This window comes from Xyrauchen texanus, chromosome 27 (assembly GCF_025860055.1).
Source record: "Xyrauchen texanus isolate HMW12.3.18 chromosome 27, RBS_HiC_50CHRs, whole genome shotgun sequence".
Taxonomy (NCBI): domain Eukaryota; kingdom Metazoa; phylum Chordata; class Actinopteri; order Cypriniformes; family Catostomidae; genus Xyrauchen; species Xyrauchen texanus.
Window position 1 is genome coordinate 5,354,333 of NC_068302.1, and position 18,300 is coordinate 5,372,632.

Genomic DNA, 18,300 nt, shown 5'->3' on the forward strand with positions numbered 1-18,300 from the left:
GATTGAACGCAATGGAAACATTGTGTCAGGTTGAGAAAGTTTTGGAACAAACATGTATGATTTAAAGGAAAAACATCATCTTGATGGCTACCACGGCAACACAAGTATGTATAGCAAACACATGCTGGCACACAACTCTGGGTTGTTTAGTCTAGTTCAACTCCCTCTTGGTTAGTTTGTTTTTAAAGCTCTAATACATTTGAATACCACACCATTTATTCCTGCATTCAGTAGCAAAGGCCCATATTAGGCTATAATTCGCTCCACTTTCAACAGAATTTCAAGTTCACCTTTATGCTTTCAGGCTTCTTTTCAATGAAAAAATCAGATGGTCGACATAATTCTGTTACACTCAAATGGATAGTTCACCCAAAAGTGGAAATTTTGTTATCATTGACTCACCCTCATATTGTTTCAAACCTGCAGGACTTTTACATATGCAGAACACAAAAGGAGACATTTAGCAGAATGTTCAAGGTCCTCTTTTCCATGCAACGACAGTCAATGGGACCAGGAGCAGTCAAGTTAAAAGAAAAAACTCCATAAAAGCATCGTAAAATACTCTATAGGACTTTATAGTCCAAGTCTTCCAAAGCCATAGCTTTGTGTGAAGAACAGAAATTCAAGTCGTTATTCAGTGAAAATCTTCCTTTACATCCATCTTCACCATTAATTTTCATTGTATGGAAAAGAGCAGCTTGGATATTTTGCTATGTAAACTCCTTTGTAAATAACTTTTTGTATTTCAGAAGAAACAAATGCATGCTGGTTTGGAAATAAATGGAGGGTGAGGTCTGTAAATGATGACAATTTTGGGTGAACTATTACTTTAAATTGTGCACTCAGTAATTTTTTGTTTGTGTTGCATTGGCTGATTGTCTTGGACTAAAATTGATGCCTAGTGTCATGAGTGCAGCAGCATGCCAAGTAAAAAGGTCACAGTGTCAACTCAACCAGAGGTCTCTGACTCAAAAACATTTTTATATTGGTTTTACTTGTGAAAGTTCAACATAAATGATGATGAAATGCAAAATATTAAATGCCATTGATCATTATGTACTGAGTAATCCATTTGTTTTGTAGAGGGGATTCAAAAAGTCCTTTTTAGCTATGATTTTGGCACAAAACAATAGGTCAGAAAAAGAACATTTGAAAAGTGAAGGCGTCATTATTTTACCCTTACACAGATAAAGGCAGTGTCATTATTTTATTCTTACACTGATAAAGGTAGGTCTATTACTAAAATCAGCTGACTTCATCACCCCTTGTTGCATTATATTACAATAGTGTGTCCAAAAAGTTTTTGTGTTGTTTTAGTGCCTATAACTTTTGAAGAATTAAATATGTGTTAATATATTTTAGAATTCTAGTTCTAAACGAACTTTCCTTTTTGTATCTTCATTGTTAAGGCCCTATATGTTTAAATCTCAGAGATATGGGGCTCTCAATGTGGCTGCATTCGTAATTGTAAAATCTTTTCCCATTTAAAATGGTTGAAAACCAAATGTGGGTCACATATTATAAATATTATGGACATATTATGGACATATTCTCATGTCCATTAAAACAAAGGTCTATGTACAAATAATGTTGAAACTAGAAATGTGCCATTTTTTATGCATATGAAAACTGTAGGGCTCTATTTATGTAAGCGAGCAAATCGTAGCGGTTGCACTACAACCGTGCGCTATATCTTGTCCAGTTTTCTTGTGAGCGCTAATTCTGAGTACAATTTTAGTGCCAATGCAAAGTGCAAGTGGGTGTGGGTAGGAGTGTTTACACTAACTGTAGGTGTATGCGCTCAAACTGTGGGTGTATTTTATGGTAATGATGTGGCGCAAAGCAAAATTTGCAATTTTCCTGAGAAATAGGTAATTGTGCTAAGACATTTCAATACCACGTCTGTTCTCTTACGAGAGGTTCTCTCGTATTGCGTAAGCTAGCTTACGCTATGGGAAAGATTAATCTTTTCTGAGATATTGAAGCCAAAAAATTATCCTTAATTTTGTATCCATTGTCAACGCAGTGCAGCAACTGCATACCTTGAGCGGGCTAGCTTGCGAGCTCATAGGTTGCTCTGCGGCAACTGCTGCAGCCTATAGACGAACTTGAGTGAACTTGCGTCCAATGACGAGCCAGCGCCGTCACTGTATCAAAGCCCGCCAAAATGGGCGTGGCTAGAGTGCATATAAGCGTAAGTTCGTGAGGCTGGAACCCTGATTTTCATCTATTCAGCGAAGCTCTTCGCATCTCTGAACTGCAGAAGCGCGTCGCCGTTCGAGGGGCATCTAGCAAGCTTGGACAGCGCTCGAAGAAGCCGGACGTCTTCGCCACCTTCAGCCGTCCTGCGAGCTACGCCATCCGGCGACGTATCCTTTTAGAGAAAGCTAGTTCCTCAGCGAACTTCACAAAAGAGCAACGAGCGTCTTTTAAAGATGCCTCGCACCACCTGCGCCTCATGCGCGCCCCTCTCAGCGCGGAGACCGCCACCTCATATGCGCTCTCTGCCTGGGACTGGAACATGCAGAGCTCGCCCGCTGACGGGCGGATGCGACCTCTGCGAGGAGCTTCCGATGTCGACCCTGCGGGCTCGATTCGAAGCACTCAAAACCGAAGCCGCCAGCTGCCTTTCGTCTCGCCAGCGCAGAAAGAAGCGCCGCTCCCAAAGGCTGCCGGAACCGGTGTTAGAAGCGACTACCTCGCCGGAGCCTCTCCCTCGAGCCTCGCTTTCACCCTCCCGCCCCGGGATGCACAGTTGCTGCCGAGCGGCCGCGACTGTTGCCATCTCGGATGACGAGGTGGAGGATAAGGGCTGCTGTTCCATCATGGCTTCGGACAGCAGGAGTGGTCAGGCTCCCAAGCCTCCTCCTCGGCCCAGGAATCCAGCAGGACCGCGCCGAGTCGAGGAAGAACTAGCGCGCCTCCTCACACAGGCCGTCAACCGCCTCGGGCTCGAGTGGTCACCGCCCTCTGAACAGGCTCCCAACAGACTCGACGGCTGCTTTCTTCAGAGCCGTCGCCACGCGGCGCCCGCGGCCCGGGCCGCTCCTTTCCTGCCGGAACTCCACGCCGAGCTCTCTAAATCGTGGAACGCGCCTCTCGGCCAGGAACCGATCCCATGTCTCCACCTCTCTTGCTTCGGTGGACGGCACCACCGAGAGGGGCTACTCTTCCATCCCCCCGGTCGAGGATTCGGTAGCAGCACACCTTTGCCCGCCCTCCGCGAGATGGCGGTCTAAGCCAGTGCTCCCGTCTAAGGCCTGCAGAACTACTTCCGCCTGTGTTGGTGCGCCTATGCCGCCACCGGCAAAGCCGCATCTGCTCTGCATTCCATGGCCGTTTTACAGATCCTCCAAGCGGACCTTCTTCTAGAGTGGGATGAGAAAGGCAGGCAGCCAGAGGCTGTTTCAGATCTAAGGAGCGCGACGGATCTCGCACTTCGCGCCACCAAAGCTGCAGCTCAAGCCCTAGGGAAGTGCATGGCCACGCTGACTGTGACCGAGAGACACCTATGGCTAACGCTAGCCGACATGGGAGAAGCTGAACGTTCCTCAACGCGCCGCTCTCTCCGTCCGGTCTCTTCGGTTCCACGGTGAGTGGCATTGTTGACCATTTCTCAGAAGTCTAGAAAGCCACCCAAGCCATGAATCTCTTCCTGCCTCGTCGCGCTAGCTCCTCTGCAGGCCGCCCACGTGACCAGCCTCCTGCACGAGCCTCTTCACAGCACCCAGCTCAGCAAAGCCAGACTTCTCAGCGTCGACAGGGCGGCCGCCCTAGAACGCGCTCAGACAGCCGCCGCAGACCGCCGCCCCCACGCGGGCCTCGGCCTAAGATTGCGCTGAAACCTGAGCAACCGAAGTCCTCCTAGCTTTGTTAAGGAAATGACGGCACAGTCCCGCCGCGGCCGGACCACCGTCAAAGCTCGCCCCTGTCAGTCCCCTTCTCTCAGGCTACTGCAGTGGTGGATTCAGCAGCCAACAAGCCGGTGATACTGCCCGCTTGGCTGCACTCAAATGCCGTTTTCACGGCGACCCAAAGAAATCTTGTGAAAAGCAAACATGCCTTATGTGTAGAAAATGTGCCCACAATCCAGTGTTCACCCCTACACACAAGCATTACACTTCCCGTGTCCCTATCAGAGCCCCCTCACATAAAGCAGGCACAGCCAGCTCGAGTGTTAGAGTCAATAAACGCGCCCACGAATCCGTGCTCGAAACTACTGTGAACACGGAAGCAGCCTGCATGCTCCGTTCAGAAATAGCAAACCTTCTGTGCAAAAGGGCCATAGAGAGAGTGCCACTTTCTCTGAGCGAGTCGGGGTTTTACAGCCGTTATTTTCTTGTCCCCAAGAAAGACGGCGGCCTTAGACCAATATTAGATCTCAGGGTTTTGAACAAGGTGCTCGCAAAAAGACCGTTCAAAATGCTTACAATCAGGAAACTCCTCGCGCATGTGCGCCAGGGGGACTGGTTTATTTCTCTCGATCTGAAAGATGCCTACTTTTTACGCGCGCCGTGTTCAGCGATTAGCCGCGACCTTTCAGATGAACAGCCTCACGCCTCTGAAAAAATTTCAGAGAATGCTAGGTTACATGGCCTCAGCCGCAGCAGTACTTCAGCTGGGTTTACTGTGCATGCGCCCGCTTCAGCATTGGCTAAACACCCAGCGTCTCGCCGGGCTTGGGCCAAGGGCCGCCAGCCGATCAGAGTGACTCAGACCTGTATCTCAGCTCTGCAGCCCTGGGCAGTGGCCGAATGGTATCAGCGGGGAGTGACGATGGGAGCTGTATCTCGCCGAAAAGTAATCTCGACAGACACGTCCAACACGGGTTGGGGCGCGGTCTGCAAGGGCTCTCCGGTTTTTGGCCTATGGTCAGTTCAGGAAAAGCTCCTTCACATAAATTGTCTGGAAATGATAGCGGTCGAGTACGCCGCGGCGCTTCCTCCCGGTCATTCAGGGTCACCACGTCCTGGTCCGTTCGGACAACAGATCTGTGGTATCCTATCTAAACCGTCAGGGCGGTGTCAGATCCAGGAACCTCTTCCATCTGACAAAACGCATACTGAGTTGGTCCCAGTGCCACCTGTGCTCGCTGAGGGCGACGCACGTGCCAGGCCACCTGAACGACGGCTCAGACAGACTGTCCAGAGACAATATTTCCCCAGGGAATGGTCCCTGCACGCTCAAACAGTCCAGAAGTTATGGAGCATATTCGGCAGAGCAGAGATAGACCTCTTTGCATCAGAAGAGAACTCTCACTGCCCAGTATTTTTCTCGAAGCGAGGCGCAGCTGGCCCAGGACTGGCCCAACCGCCCGCTTACGCCTTCCCTCCCGTCTCGCTATTGCCACAGGTAATGCAGAGGATCAGGAAGCAGCGTCACTCGGTGCTCCTCATAGCCCGCGCTGGGAGAATCAGACATGGTTCCGGAGCTTACGCAGCTGTCACTGACAGCCCCGTGGCCCATTCCAGTGAGAGCAGATCTCCTCTCTCAAGCTCGCGGCACGATCTGGCATCCCCACCCAGAGCACTGGGCTGCACGCGTGGGTGATCAACGACTACCCGTCGCTTTGCCAGAAGGAGTAATAAACACTATCATACACGCTAGAGCCCCTTCCACGAGAAGACTCTATGCATCCAAATGGTCTGTGTTTTCAAAATGGTGCACCGACAGAGACCTGGACCCACGGACATGTGGGGTGTCGTCGCTGCTCGTGTTTTTACAAGAGCTGCTGGATAAGGGCAGATCCCCATCCACGCTCAAAGTGATGCGTGGCGGCCGTCGCGGCGTTCGCTGAACCCCTGCACGGCCAGTCACTGGGAAAAACAAGCTGGTCATCCGGCTTCCTCAGGGGAGCTAGAAGGATGAACCCCCGCGCCCCATCGGTTCCTATCTGGGATCTTTCCGTAGTTCTCGAAGCTATGAAAGCCCCCTTTCGAACCGCTTCAATCCGTGGATTTGAAATACCTTTCACTCAAAACCGTTTTTCTGACTGCCCTGTCATCAGTTAAACGTGTGGGAGACCTTCACACGCTGTCTGTCAGCTGCGTGTCTTGAGTTTGGACCAAGTGACTCCAAGGTCATTTTAAAGCCTAGACATGGCTATGTCCCCAAGGTGATCGGTACTCCTTTCAGAGCACAAATCATTTCCCTATCGGCGCTGCCAGCATCCGATAGCTGAACGCGACGCCAATCTCCTTTGCCCAGTCAGAGCACTGAGATTGTATACTGCGCGCTCCGCCTCTTTCAGACGCTCTGAGCAGCTTTTCGTTTCGTTCGAGGGCGCACCAAAGGTTTCGCGCCTCGAAACAGACACTGTCTAGATGGATAGTGGACGCTATTGCTGCCGCGTATGCGTCAAAAGACCTACCATGCCCGTTAGGCATTAGGGCTCACTCCACTAGAGGCATGGCCTCCTCGTGGGCATGGTCCAGCGGGATTTCCATTCACGACATATGTGTGGCAGCGGGCTGGGCTTCCCCCTCCACCTTTGTCAGATTTTATAATCTGGAAGTGCCCGCCCTGCAGGCAAAACTACTAGTGGTTTAATACGCTACAGCTCCCCTGGTGAGCTGCACTGATGGGACACATTCCACACAGACCGGCACCGCCGCTCTGTCTTTTCCTTCCCACTATGTGCTTATGTATTACACACACACTGTCCCGCACTCTTGCCGGCCAAATATTATTCCCCCACTCACAAGGGCTCCCCCGGGTCCCCCACCCCGGGGCTCATGCAGTGGATGCTTGGCCGCACGGCGTTGACAATGGGTTCCGTAGCATAAGCTAGCTTACGTAATACTGAGAGAACCTCTCGTAAGAGAACGAATCGGTAACCTTACGTAACCTCGGTTCTCTCTAGAAGAGGGAATGAGTATTGCGTAGCCGCCGTGCTTTCAGCGCCACGGCGATTTTCGCTTCATTCAATGAAAACCAGGGTTCCAGCCTACGAACTTACGCTTATATGCACTCTAGCCACGCCCATTTTGGCGGGCTTTGATACAGTGACGGCGCTGGCTTGTCATTGGACGCAAGTTCACTCAAGTTCGTCTATAGGCTGCAGCAGTTGCCGCAGAGCAACCTATGAGCTCGCTAGCTAGCCCGCTGAAGGTATGCAGTTGCTGCACTGCGTTGACAATGGATACAAAATTAAGGATAATTTTTTGGCTTCAATATCTCAGAAAAGATGAATCTTTCCCATAGCGTAAGCTAGCTTACGCAATACTCGTTCCCTCTTCTAGAGAGAACCGAGGTTACGTAAGGTAACCGATTCGTTTTCAGAGCAAAGTCCAAATTCAGTTTCTGTATTTGCATTTTGGAAATTCCACCAGAAGGTGGTAATAAAGTTCAACTATCTAGATCATGGTTTATTTTCCAGTATTATGTTTACATTGTTTTCATGATCTAATTTGAATTGGTATTTTTCCTCCTGTTCCACCGGTTTTTAAGTCACTGCAAAAGGGGCTGGTGGAAGGAGAGAGTAAAATGTTTGGATTTGGTATGATATTTTTGACCACTTCATTATTTAGATTTTATTTTCAAGATTTTAGTGAAGTGTAATTTTAATAAAAAAAAAATATTTGTGGTAAATTTGTATTTTTTTTGGTTTAAATAAATTCATTAGATTTTTCGAAATCAAAATTGACCGATTGAAGTGAAATGCATGCAGATACAATCGCGGTTTATAATAAAACAAATGTGTGTGTCAGTAGATGAAAATAATTAATAATTTTAATGGAGACCACATCCTAATCCTGAACCACATTTTCCATGCATATAAAAGTAACGTGCCCCACTTTGAACTGCACTTGACCCCATTAGCGCCTTGCATGTGTGATTTCTCCAAACCCACTTGCGCCTAGACTTTGCGCATGCATGCACGAAAATGCCAAAACTTCATGGCCATGCCCATTGACTTTGCACTTAGCGCTCTTAAAATAGGGTGCATAATGTAAAAATCTAAATTTTCCGAGAGTCCAAAAATATACTATTATTAATAATATGTGACACACATTGCTCTTTATTTAGTGCATTAACTATAACTATTTTTTGTTTTGGATTTCAGAAATCTGGAATACGTCATTAGGGGTCCAAACACCAAAAATGCTAAAACTCTACTGCATTTATACTGAAGTATTCTTTTTCTGCCCTAAAAGTGTCTGTGCGTCAGAGACCGTAAACTGTAAAATTCCCAAACTTGGGATTATAGCATGTAGCCTTCCACTGGTCATGTGATCTCAACATGGCAGCCCCAACGAGGCGACCTTGTAACATAAATTAGTGTTTATTATAATACTGATATGACTGGTGTCTTCATCTCATGTGAGTGTACGTTGTGTTTTACTGCTACAATCTTATCAGCCACTGTCTCTCATTATCAACTGTGCTTCTGTAATCAGCCTGCTACGAGGAGTTCTCCACATTTATTTGTAATCAGATTCCTGTCAGTGGCCAGTGTGCATAATGCAACCCTTCCACTGGTGAGAAAGCCAAGCCTGGGCGGCCATGCCAATCCACTGTCACAATGATTTGCATAACCACGAGCACTTTGGCCTGTGGTTGGATAACAGGTTAGCAGTGAAGTCACCGCTCTGGGACATGATTGTTGGGTGGGGATAAGGAGGGGCGGGGAAAGGCAAAGCAAGCTTCAGGTAAAATGACACACAGTAGAATGGAGATCTGGTGACACCTGTGCATCTACCGGCTCTTGGTTTGAAGCTTTCCCTAAAGTGACAGCACTGTGGAAAGAAATACGGGCCAACAGACAGGGTAAGACTGGCATTCAGTTATATTTTGTAATGAAATCTTGATTGTACCAGTGCATGGCAAGAGTTAGGACTGTGTTGGCTTGGTCAGCTAGTGGAAACTTGTGCTTTGTGTGTAATTATGTAATTGTGTTTGCCACGGCTTCAGGTATTTTTTTTGTTAGTTTTGCAGTCATTTACTACTGAATTCTGCTTGAATGTATTTTATCATTATTTAATGGTTTCTTCTGTTTATTTATTGAAAGATGAGTTTGACTTGGTTTGGTTGGTTTGATGATAACCAGTAGACTGGATGCACTGCATGCAAAATAAGATGCACGATTAACTTAGCAATGCATTACTTTCTTCACTCAACTGAGCTTCATCTAATGTTACTGCATGTTCTTTAGATTGGTTGTGTAAAAAAGCAACTGAAGCATAGGTATTGGTGACTGCTGATGAAAAATTCAGTAGGTTTTAAATAGGCTCGGGTCCATCCACATTGTATGGAGGTCAGCTAGCCTTTCAAGCAGCGATTTCCCTGAGGAATGATAATCAAACATGTGCACTGTGTTGGCTCCAGTTGCACTGGGAGGAACTCTGCAGGGATCACTGCGCCTCTGACAACAATGCAAATTGGATGCTGGAAGAACATGAATGGATAATAGCAGCCACAAATGCAGTGTGGGAAAAGAAAGCCACAGACAACAGAATACTAGACATTTTATTCCACTAAATACTTTGTCACAGAGGCTTTTTTATATTTTTAAATGTGATCTGGCTGTTTTTAACTAGAGATTGGCTGATATAATATAATGTATGCGTGTGTGTGTGTGTGTGTGTGTGTGTGTGTGTGTGTGTGTGTGTGTGTGTGTGTGTGTGTGTGTGTATATACACAAAATACTGTGCAAAAGTCTCGGGCACATGAGATGTTTAACAAAAACATTTGTCTTAAGATGGTTATTTATATCTCCAGCTAGTGTGTCAATAGGAAATATACATGTTAGACTCCTAAACATTCCTTCTACAAATAAAATAGAATAGAAGAACAGGGAGCCCTGTAACAGATGTCATGGCCCCCACAAAGCCCCACCAATGAACTATCGAGACAGAAACATTTGAGACAGCCTAAATAGACAGAAGAACTGTGGTGAATCTGCCAACAACCAAGAAAAAACTGTGTTCAGGAGTATCTAAGAGAGGTGCTGTTTTGAATGCAAAGGTGGCCACAGCAAATATTGATTTAGCTTTTTTATGTTTTCTGGACTTTGAATGACATTCATTGATCAATGAAAACTATTTATGTCATTATATTTGAAGACATCCTCACTATGCAACAATTTTCACAAGGGTCTAAAACCTTTGCACAGTACTGTATATACTGTGTATATTATATATATTGTTTTTTTTTTTTTTTTACAATTGATACCTTTTAAATGTCAACCCATATGCAGAATTTTGAATTATTAATCATTATTGAAAATATGGTTAATATTGAGGTTATTGATTATTTAGTTGTTGATTTCTGGTTTTTAGCACAATAATTATGAAATAATCATCAGACATCATTTTACTGCAGTAAAAAATTAGTATGCATATCATAGTATGAATATTTTAATAATAATGGTAATAAAACCTTTATTAATAATCATAATAATAATAAAAATCTGTCACAGATGCAATGTGGGAAAAGAAAACCACAGATTTTACTACACTCAATACTTTGTCACAGATCCTCTTTTTTATATTTTTTTTATGTCTGATGGTTGCTTTAAGGCAGAGATTGACGTATATCGTGTTTTTACAACTCATATACAAATTATTTTTATATTTAAGTATCTGAAAATGCATATTAAGAATTTTATTTATTGATTAATTTACTAATTTTAAAATATTGCTTTATTTTTGCTCTTAATAACTAAATAAACATAGTCCACTGCAATTAAAAAATCTAGTATGCATTTGACAGTATGAATTTTATTTTTGTTTAAGTGGCTAATGCCAATATGCAGAACTAGTATTTTATTTAGTTTTATTGCTTTTTGCAATAACTAAATAATCATTAGACTGCAGTGATAAAAAAATATATTTTAAAAATGATTTAATGTTGCATTAGTAATTTACAAAGGTAGTTTTAGTTTCTTAGTAAATGTGTACTTGTCATTTTATCTGTCTGTGTGGCACTTTAATGTTAAACTAAATGAATATAATAGTTTGAATCACAATATTATATTGGACAACAGATAAACAGCACACATTTGATATATTATTTGACTTACTTTGTGGCAGTATTTGTTTTAGAATTGCATTGCGTAAGGTTGATTACTATGCAAACTCCAGGGTTTTGCATTAGGAAAATCTTAAGAACAGCAAAACAAAGCAGTGCCTTTTTTGTGTTGGAAATTTCTCAAAACTTTGTCTCTTAAAACTGCGGCCAAGATTTTTGTAATGTAATATTTGTACTCCACTTATTGTTGTGGGAAATATTCAGTGGTGTAAATAACTGGAGTAGGCCTAATTGTAAATTATTTCTGAAATTGAGTATTATTTTGGGGTAATTTGTACTTGTACACTTGTACTTTTATACAGATTTCCTAAGTATTTGTACTCTTTACAATTTCATTTAGACCTTTGAAGTGCAACATGCATCATAACTTAAATATAGCTTTGTTTGCCTTACCAAGCTAATCAAATAGTGCTCCCTTGAATTTTACTTTTATTCAAAACAGCCAATGCAATCCATTTCAGTTATTTGTTCTTGTAAAGAGACACAAGACAAAATACCTGTTGACTCTTTGATCTAAAGCAACCGATTTCAGTTACAACAATCCCTTAAGAGCAAAAAACTTGACTCAAATGTGAACACAGGCGATGATGAGTCTATAAACAATCCTCAAATTGAACTTAAACTTGAACTATTTCAAGTAGCAGGTTGAGAAAGTTGTGTTTGAATAGGTTTTTATTATTAAAATTATTGTTATTATTCATATCTTACAAAGTTTATGCATCAAAGTTACTTTAATAAGAACATGTGAAACTTTTTTCTCTCAAGTATGTTTTTGGCTAGATACTTAAACTTTTAATGGAGTAAAATCTTTACAAAGTTCACCCCAAAATAAAAATTATGTCATAATTTCCTCACCCTCATATTTTTCCAAACACTTATGATGTTCTTTTTTCCCCTTGGAACACAATTGGGAAAAGAGCATTGTCAACATTCTTCAAAATTTCTTCTCTTGTGTTCCATAGAAGAAAGGTCATACTGGGGGCCTGGGTAGCTCAGCGAGTATTGACACTGACTACCACCCCTGGAGTCGTGAGTTTGAATCCAAGGCATGCTTAGTGACTCCAGCCAGGTCACCTAAGCAACCAAATTGGACCGGTTGCTAGGGAGGGTAGAGTCACATGGGGTATCCTCTTCGTGGTCACTATAATGTGATTCTTGCTCTCGTGGGGTGCGTGGTGATTTGTGCGTGGATGATGCGGAGAAAGGCATGAAGCCACCACATGCGCTATTTCTCCGCGGTAACGCACTCAATAAGCCACGTGATAAGATGTGCGGATTGACTGTCTCAGACGCACAGGCAACTGAGATTTGTCCTCCACCACCCGGATTGAGGGGAGTCACTACACCACCACAAGGACTTAGAATGCATTGGGAATTGGGCATTCCAAATTGGGGAGAAAAGAGGAGAAAAAGAAAAGAAAAGTCATACAGGTTTGGGAAAAAAGGGTGATCAAATGACAGCGGATAGTTTGGGTGAACTATCTCTTTAAGTACAATATCTCAATAATATATATAATATATATATTTTTTAAATAATATATTTTACACCCTTGGCAATGTTATGCCTTTACCAAAGGCAGATGAAGCAAAACTTATTTCAGATCAGCGGTGAGGATTCACTATCATACAGGAGTGAGTGACAGCTGAGGAAAGTGAGACAGTTGAGTTCAGTGATACTGAAACAGCATATAAGAGGTCTGTCTTCCAAGACTACAAAGCTTGTTTTAAAGTTCAGTTCTTGTGTCATGAAAAGTTTTTTTGTTTTCAGCTAACTCTGCTTGTCACATGAGACTTTGCAACAAGAGCTCAAGGGTTTATGTGGTTTAATTGGTCAGCTTTAATTCTGCAAATGCGAAGGTTGTAACTTCAATGTGTGATGGAAATTCAGTTAAAGGAATGAAAATTCTCTCATCATTTACTCACCTTCATGCTGTTCTAAACCCTAAAGAATTTCTTCTGTGAAACACAAAAAATATATATTTTGAAGAATGTACTAGTCGTTCTAGTTTACCTAGTTTAATTAGAATGAATGGGCACTGGAGCTTTCAAGCTTCAAAAAGGACATACAGTAAATGTTCTTCCATATAAGTGGTCTACATGACTATATTACAAGTCTTCTTAAACCATACAATAGTTTTGTGTGATTAACAGTACAAAATTTAAGTCGTTATTCATTGAAAAACTTGACATTTGTCCTAGTTTTAATGAGAAAAGCATCGATGTCCAATTCGTGATCAAAATAGTTTTTTGTGTCAGATCTTTTCCCACGAATTTGTTGATCTGAATGATTTGTTCAGGAATCAGACTGATCTGGTTCTCAAGTTCAGCTTAGATTATCAGTGAATAACAATTTAAATTTCACACTGTTCCTCACACAAAGCTATCACATAGCTTCAGTGCACAGAATATACAGTTTTAGAATATAGTTTTCAAGTTGTATTATAATAATACTTTTATGGTGATTTTACATATTTTTTGGAAGCTTGAAAGCTTCAGTCCCTATTGCATGGAAAAGAGTGACAAGCACAGTCTTAATGATGACATGATGACAACATTTTTATTTTGGAGTGAACTATCTCTTTGAAGATCACATATAATGGCTTGACGAAAGCTATTTTCTTTCCTTTGTTGACATATTTCCTATTGAAACGGGAAGCTGGGGCAGTATCTTTTAGTTTATGACATGAACTTTGAACCATGATTTGCTACTTGCTATTACTAATTTAATTACAATGAACCTACAATGACCTGATGTTTGATAAGATCTTTTGCTGGTTCCATCACTGAATATGTGCTGCTTATTTCTGCAGCAGTTGAATCCTGGGGAAAACCCTGACAGACTTCGTAGAGTCGACTCGAACCGTAAATCTCGTAGCTTCAGCAAGCAGCCCAGTACTGGGGATTACTACAAGGCTCTGGGTAGCGATACCACAGACCAGCGCCCCAACAGAGCCATGGCACCCAATGAGGAGGTAAAGCAACAATTTCATTCAAATTAATTTGCATGCAAGGTGATTTTAGCAAAGGTGAACTTTGAGAAAGGACAAACTTAAACTTAAACAAACTTGAATAGATGTGTAATGGTTAGCATTTGACCTTACAGCTGATTAAATCATCATAACTCAGAACTTTGACCTCAGTATCTGAAAGCATATCAATGGTACAGAATTAAAGGTTGTCAGAATGCAAAGGGATAATTTTGTGTCAACTAAAAATTTTGGTTTTGATCTTCTAATATTTTTCTACTGGTGAAAGATACAAATAAATAATAATGTTTTGTGCCTATAACTCTAGAAGTATAAAAACATCTTAACATCCTTTTAGATTCATGTTTAGAACAAACTCCCTGTTTGTATCTCCATTTTTAAGGGCATATATGGTTAAATCCCAGAGATTTGGTCACGTGGTACAGGATGTAACTAGTTTTTCTTAACCAACAAATTGTAACCTGCACAAGAAGAGACAGTCACAATGTTGAGTAAAACTGCTTTTATTGCAGAGAAGGCAAAAGTACAAAAGGGCAAATCCAGAGAAGAGTAGTCAAGGGGAGCGTAAGGTCGAAGCCAGGGAATCAGAGTATGGCAAAGGGGCAAATCCACAGAAGAGTAGTCAGGGGGAGCGTAAGGTCGACGCCAGGGAATCAGAATAGAGTTAGATGTAACAAGCGAGTTGAAAAGACAGGGGAAGCTAGGGGAACACTAGAGCTGGCAAAGCGAAGGGGTAAACTAAACAATAACCAACAAGTGTGGAGAGAAAGGGCAGCGTATATATAGGGGAAAACGAACAGTGCATGTGAAACTAATAATCTAGTGATGGGAGCGAGTGCGGGTGAAACTAATACTCTGGTGATTGGGAGCGAGCGTGAGAGCTAGAGGGGGGCGGGGTGAACTTGAGGATCAGAGTTCGTTACAGTACTCCCCCCTCTGCTACGGACGGCTCCCGGACGGCCGCGCTCGGTTGCGAGGAGCGCGACCTCTGGGAAGTGGTGCGGGGCGATCGGGATGCTGGCGATGGTAATCCAGCTTGAGGGCTTGGTCCAGCACATCCCTCGACCGTACCCACGACTTTTCCTCAGGTCCGTAGCCCTCCCAGTCTACCAGATACTGCAACTCGCCACCCCGACGTCGGGAGTCTAGCAAGGCCCGAACCGTATAGGCGAGTTGACCTCCGACATCGAGTGGTGGAGGGGGTGTTTGGGATGCCGTGGGCGGGAACATGGGGCTATAAAACACGGGCTTCAGAAGGGAAACATGAAACACAGGACAAATTTTGTAGCGGGGTGGCAAAAGCAATTTATAGGTGACTGGGTTAACTCTTTTAATAATTTTAAAAGGGCCGACATACTTAGGGCTTAGTTTCTTGGACGGGAGACGGAGACGGATGTCTCGGGTCGAGAGCCATACCCGCTGGCCCGGATGGAATATGGGGGCAGGTCGGCGTCGGCGGTCTGCCTTAGACTTCTGGGTCTGGGTGGAGCGTTGTATCCGGTCATGGGTGGCTCTCCAGACCTGGGCACACCTCTGGGCCCAGGCATCCACCGCCGGAATGTCACTGGGCTCCCACGGGAAAAGGGGTGGTTGATAGCCCAGGACGCATTGGAAAGGGGTAAGACGAGTCGAGGAGCTGACCAGGCTGTTCTGGGCGTATTCGGCCCAGGGGAGGTAGGTGTGCCAGCTGTCTTGGTTTGGGCGCAGTAGGCTCTCAGGTATTTGCCAATTTCTTGGTTGAGGCGCTCAGTCTGGCCATTGGTCTGGGGGTGGTATCCCGAGGAGAAGTTGAGTTGGATACCCAGTCTGTCACTGAAGGCTCGCCAGAAGCGAGACGTGAATTGGGTACCCCGATCTGAAGTAATAAAGTCCTCGGAAATGCCGAAGTTCCTAAAGACGTGGTTGATCATGTGGTCGGCCAGTTGGGTAGCGTTGGGTAATCCGGGTAGGGGAATCAGGCGGCACATCTTAGAAAACCGGTCTATCACAACCAGGATCTCAGTCCGACCATCAGAGGGGGGCAAGTCGGTAATGAAGTCCATGGCGATGTGGGCCCACGGTTGGGTATAGGTAACGGTTGGAGGAGTCCTGCGGGAAGGTGACGAGGCGTTTTGGACTGGGCGCAGACCGGACACGAGAGGACATAGTCGTGGACGTCGTCCTTGAGCGAGGGCCGCCAAAATCTCTTAGCGAGTAGCTCGGTAGAACGGGTAATCCCCGGGTGGCCAGAACAAAGGGAAGTATGGACCCACTGCATCAGCTGAGGGCGAATAATGGTGGATACGTACGTCTTGTTGGGGGGGGTTTGAGGAGGCGCAGGCTCGTTGCCTTGAGCCTGCAGGATGGCCTCCGTCAATTCCCACCTAATGGGTGCGACGACGCACGACGTGGGGAGAATAGTCTCCGGCCCCGGGGGTTCAGAGCCATGGCTGAAGAGACGAGAGAGGGTGTCAGCCTTGATGTTCTGGGAGCCCGGGCGAAAAGTAACAGAGAAATTAAAACAAGTTAAAAACATCGCCCACCTGGCTTGTCGGGGGTTCAGCCTCTTGGCTGAGCGAAGGTACTCCAGGTTCTTATGGTCAGTGAAAACAACGAAGGGGAACCTAGAGCCCTCCAACCAATGGCGCCACTCCTCCAGGGCAAGCTTAATGGCCAGCAGCTCTCTATTCCCGACGTCGTAGTTTTGTTCGGGGGAGGACAATTTATGGGAGTAGAAAGCACAAGGGTAAAGCTTAGCGGGAGTCCCGTGTGGTTGGGAGAGTACTGCTCCCACCCCCACCTCAGAGGCGTCCACCTCTACCACGAACGGGAGAGTGGGGTCGGGTTGTTGGAGAACTGGGGAGGTTGTAAAGGCGTTCTTTAGGGCCTGGAAGGCCTGCTGGGCGGGTGCGTTCCATGTGAGGAACTTCGAGTTGCCTCGTGTCAGAGACGTGAGAGGTGCGGCGATTTTACCAAAGTCTCTGATAAAGCGCCTGTAGTAGTTGCGAAACCCAGGAACCGTTGGAGCTCCTTGAGCGTCCTAGGTTCCGGCCAGGACAGGACTGCGGCAACCTTTTCGGTCTCCATCTCCATCATTCCAGCAGACAGGACATAGCGCAGAAAGGAGACGTAGGGACGGTGGAAGGCACACTTCTCTGCCTTTACGAACAGGTCGTGTTCTCTCAGTCTCTGTAACACTCTCGAGACGTGATTGGTGTGTTCAGAGAGCGTGGGGGAGTAAATTAAAAGGTCGTCTATGTAGATGACGAGGAAGAGATCCAGCATGTCCCGGAAGATGTCGTTCATAAACGACTGGAACACTGAGGGGGAGTTGGCGAGGCCGTACGGCATCACCAAGTACTCGTAGTGCCCCCTGGTGGTGATGAACGCAGTCTTCCACTCGTCTCCCTTGTGAATGCGTACGAGGTTGTACGCGCTCCTGAGGTCGAGCTTCATGAAGATCTGGGCCTTACTGACCTGCTCGAGGGACGGCTGGATGAGAGGCAGGGGATATGCGAACTTCACCGTTGCCTTATTTAAGGCACGGTAATCGATGCAGGGGCGAAGCCCGCCGTCCTTCTTGCCCACGAAAAAGAAGCCGGATGCTGCAGGGGAGGTGGATGGCCGAATTATGCCCAGACTGAGCGCCTCGTCGATATAGTCCTCCATGGCTTTGGTTTCAGGTAGCGTTAAGGGGTACACCCTGCTCTTACGGAGTGGGGACCCCGGAAGGAGATCGATGGCGCAGTCCACACTACGATGTGGAGGAAGAATAACCTGGGTCTTCTCGAACACATCAGCGTAGGAAGAGTACTCAGGAGGGATGGAGACCGGAGATTTCACTTCGGGGCTCTCTACGGAGGTGGAGAACACCGGAAGGGAAATACAGTGAGACAAACAGTGGTCGGTCCAGCGCAACAGCTCCCCTGTGCGCCAGGAAATGTGGGGGTCGTGAAGCGCTAACCAGGGGTGACCCAAAACCACTGGGTACCTGGGTGACTGAACAATAAAAAACTGAATGAGTTCTGTGTGGAATAAGCCCACTTGGAGGGACAATGGCATGGTTCGAGAGGAAATAAAACCCGATCCAGAGAATTAACCCTGAGAGGTGGCACGACCGGACTGAGTGGGATAGCCAGTTTTTGGACCAAGCCATCGTCTAAAAAATTCCCCGCTGCCCCGGAATCAACTAGGGCTGGGGTAGAAAAGGAGACATTGTTAAAACTCAAAACCACAGGGAGGCAGACTTGTTTCTGGGTAATGTTGAGAATGATGGACGTTCTCACATGGCTTTTGGAGAGGG

The 18,300-nt window shown here is 45.3% G+C and overlaps 1 protein-coding gene across 1 annotated transcript in view; it reads left to right on the forward strand.

The window, feature by feature from the left end:
• LOC127620526 (espin-like) overlaps positions 1 to 18,300 on the forward strand; it is a 169,127-nt gene that overhangs the window by 94,921 nt on the left and 55,906 nt on the right. Inside the window, 1 exon segment of the mRNA XM_052093657.1 lies at positions 13,842 to 14,003. Coding sequence (XP_051949617.1) covers positions 13,842 to 14,003 — 162 coding nt within the window.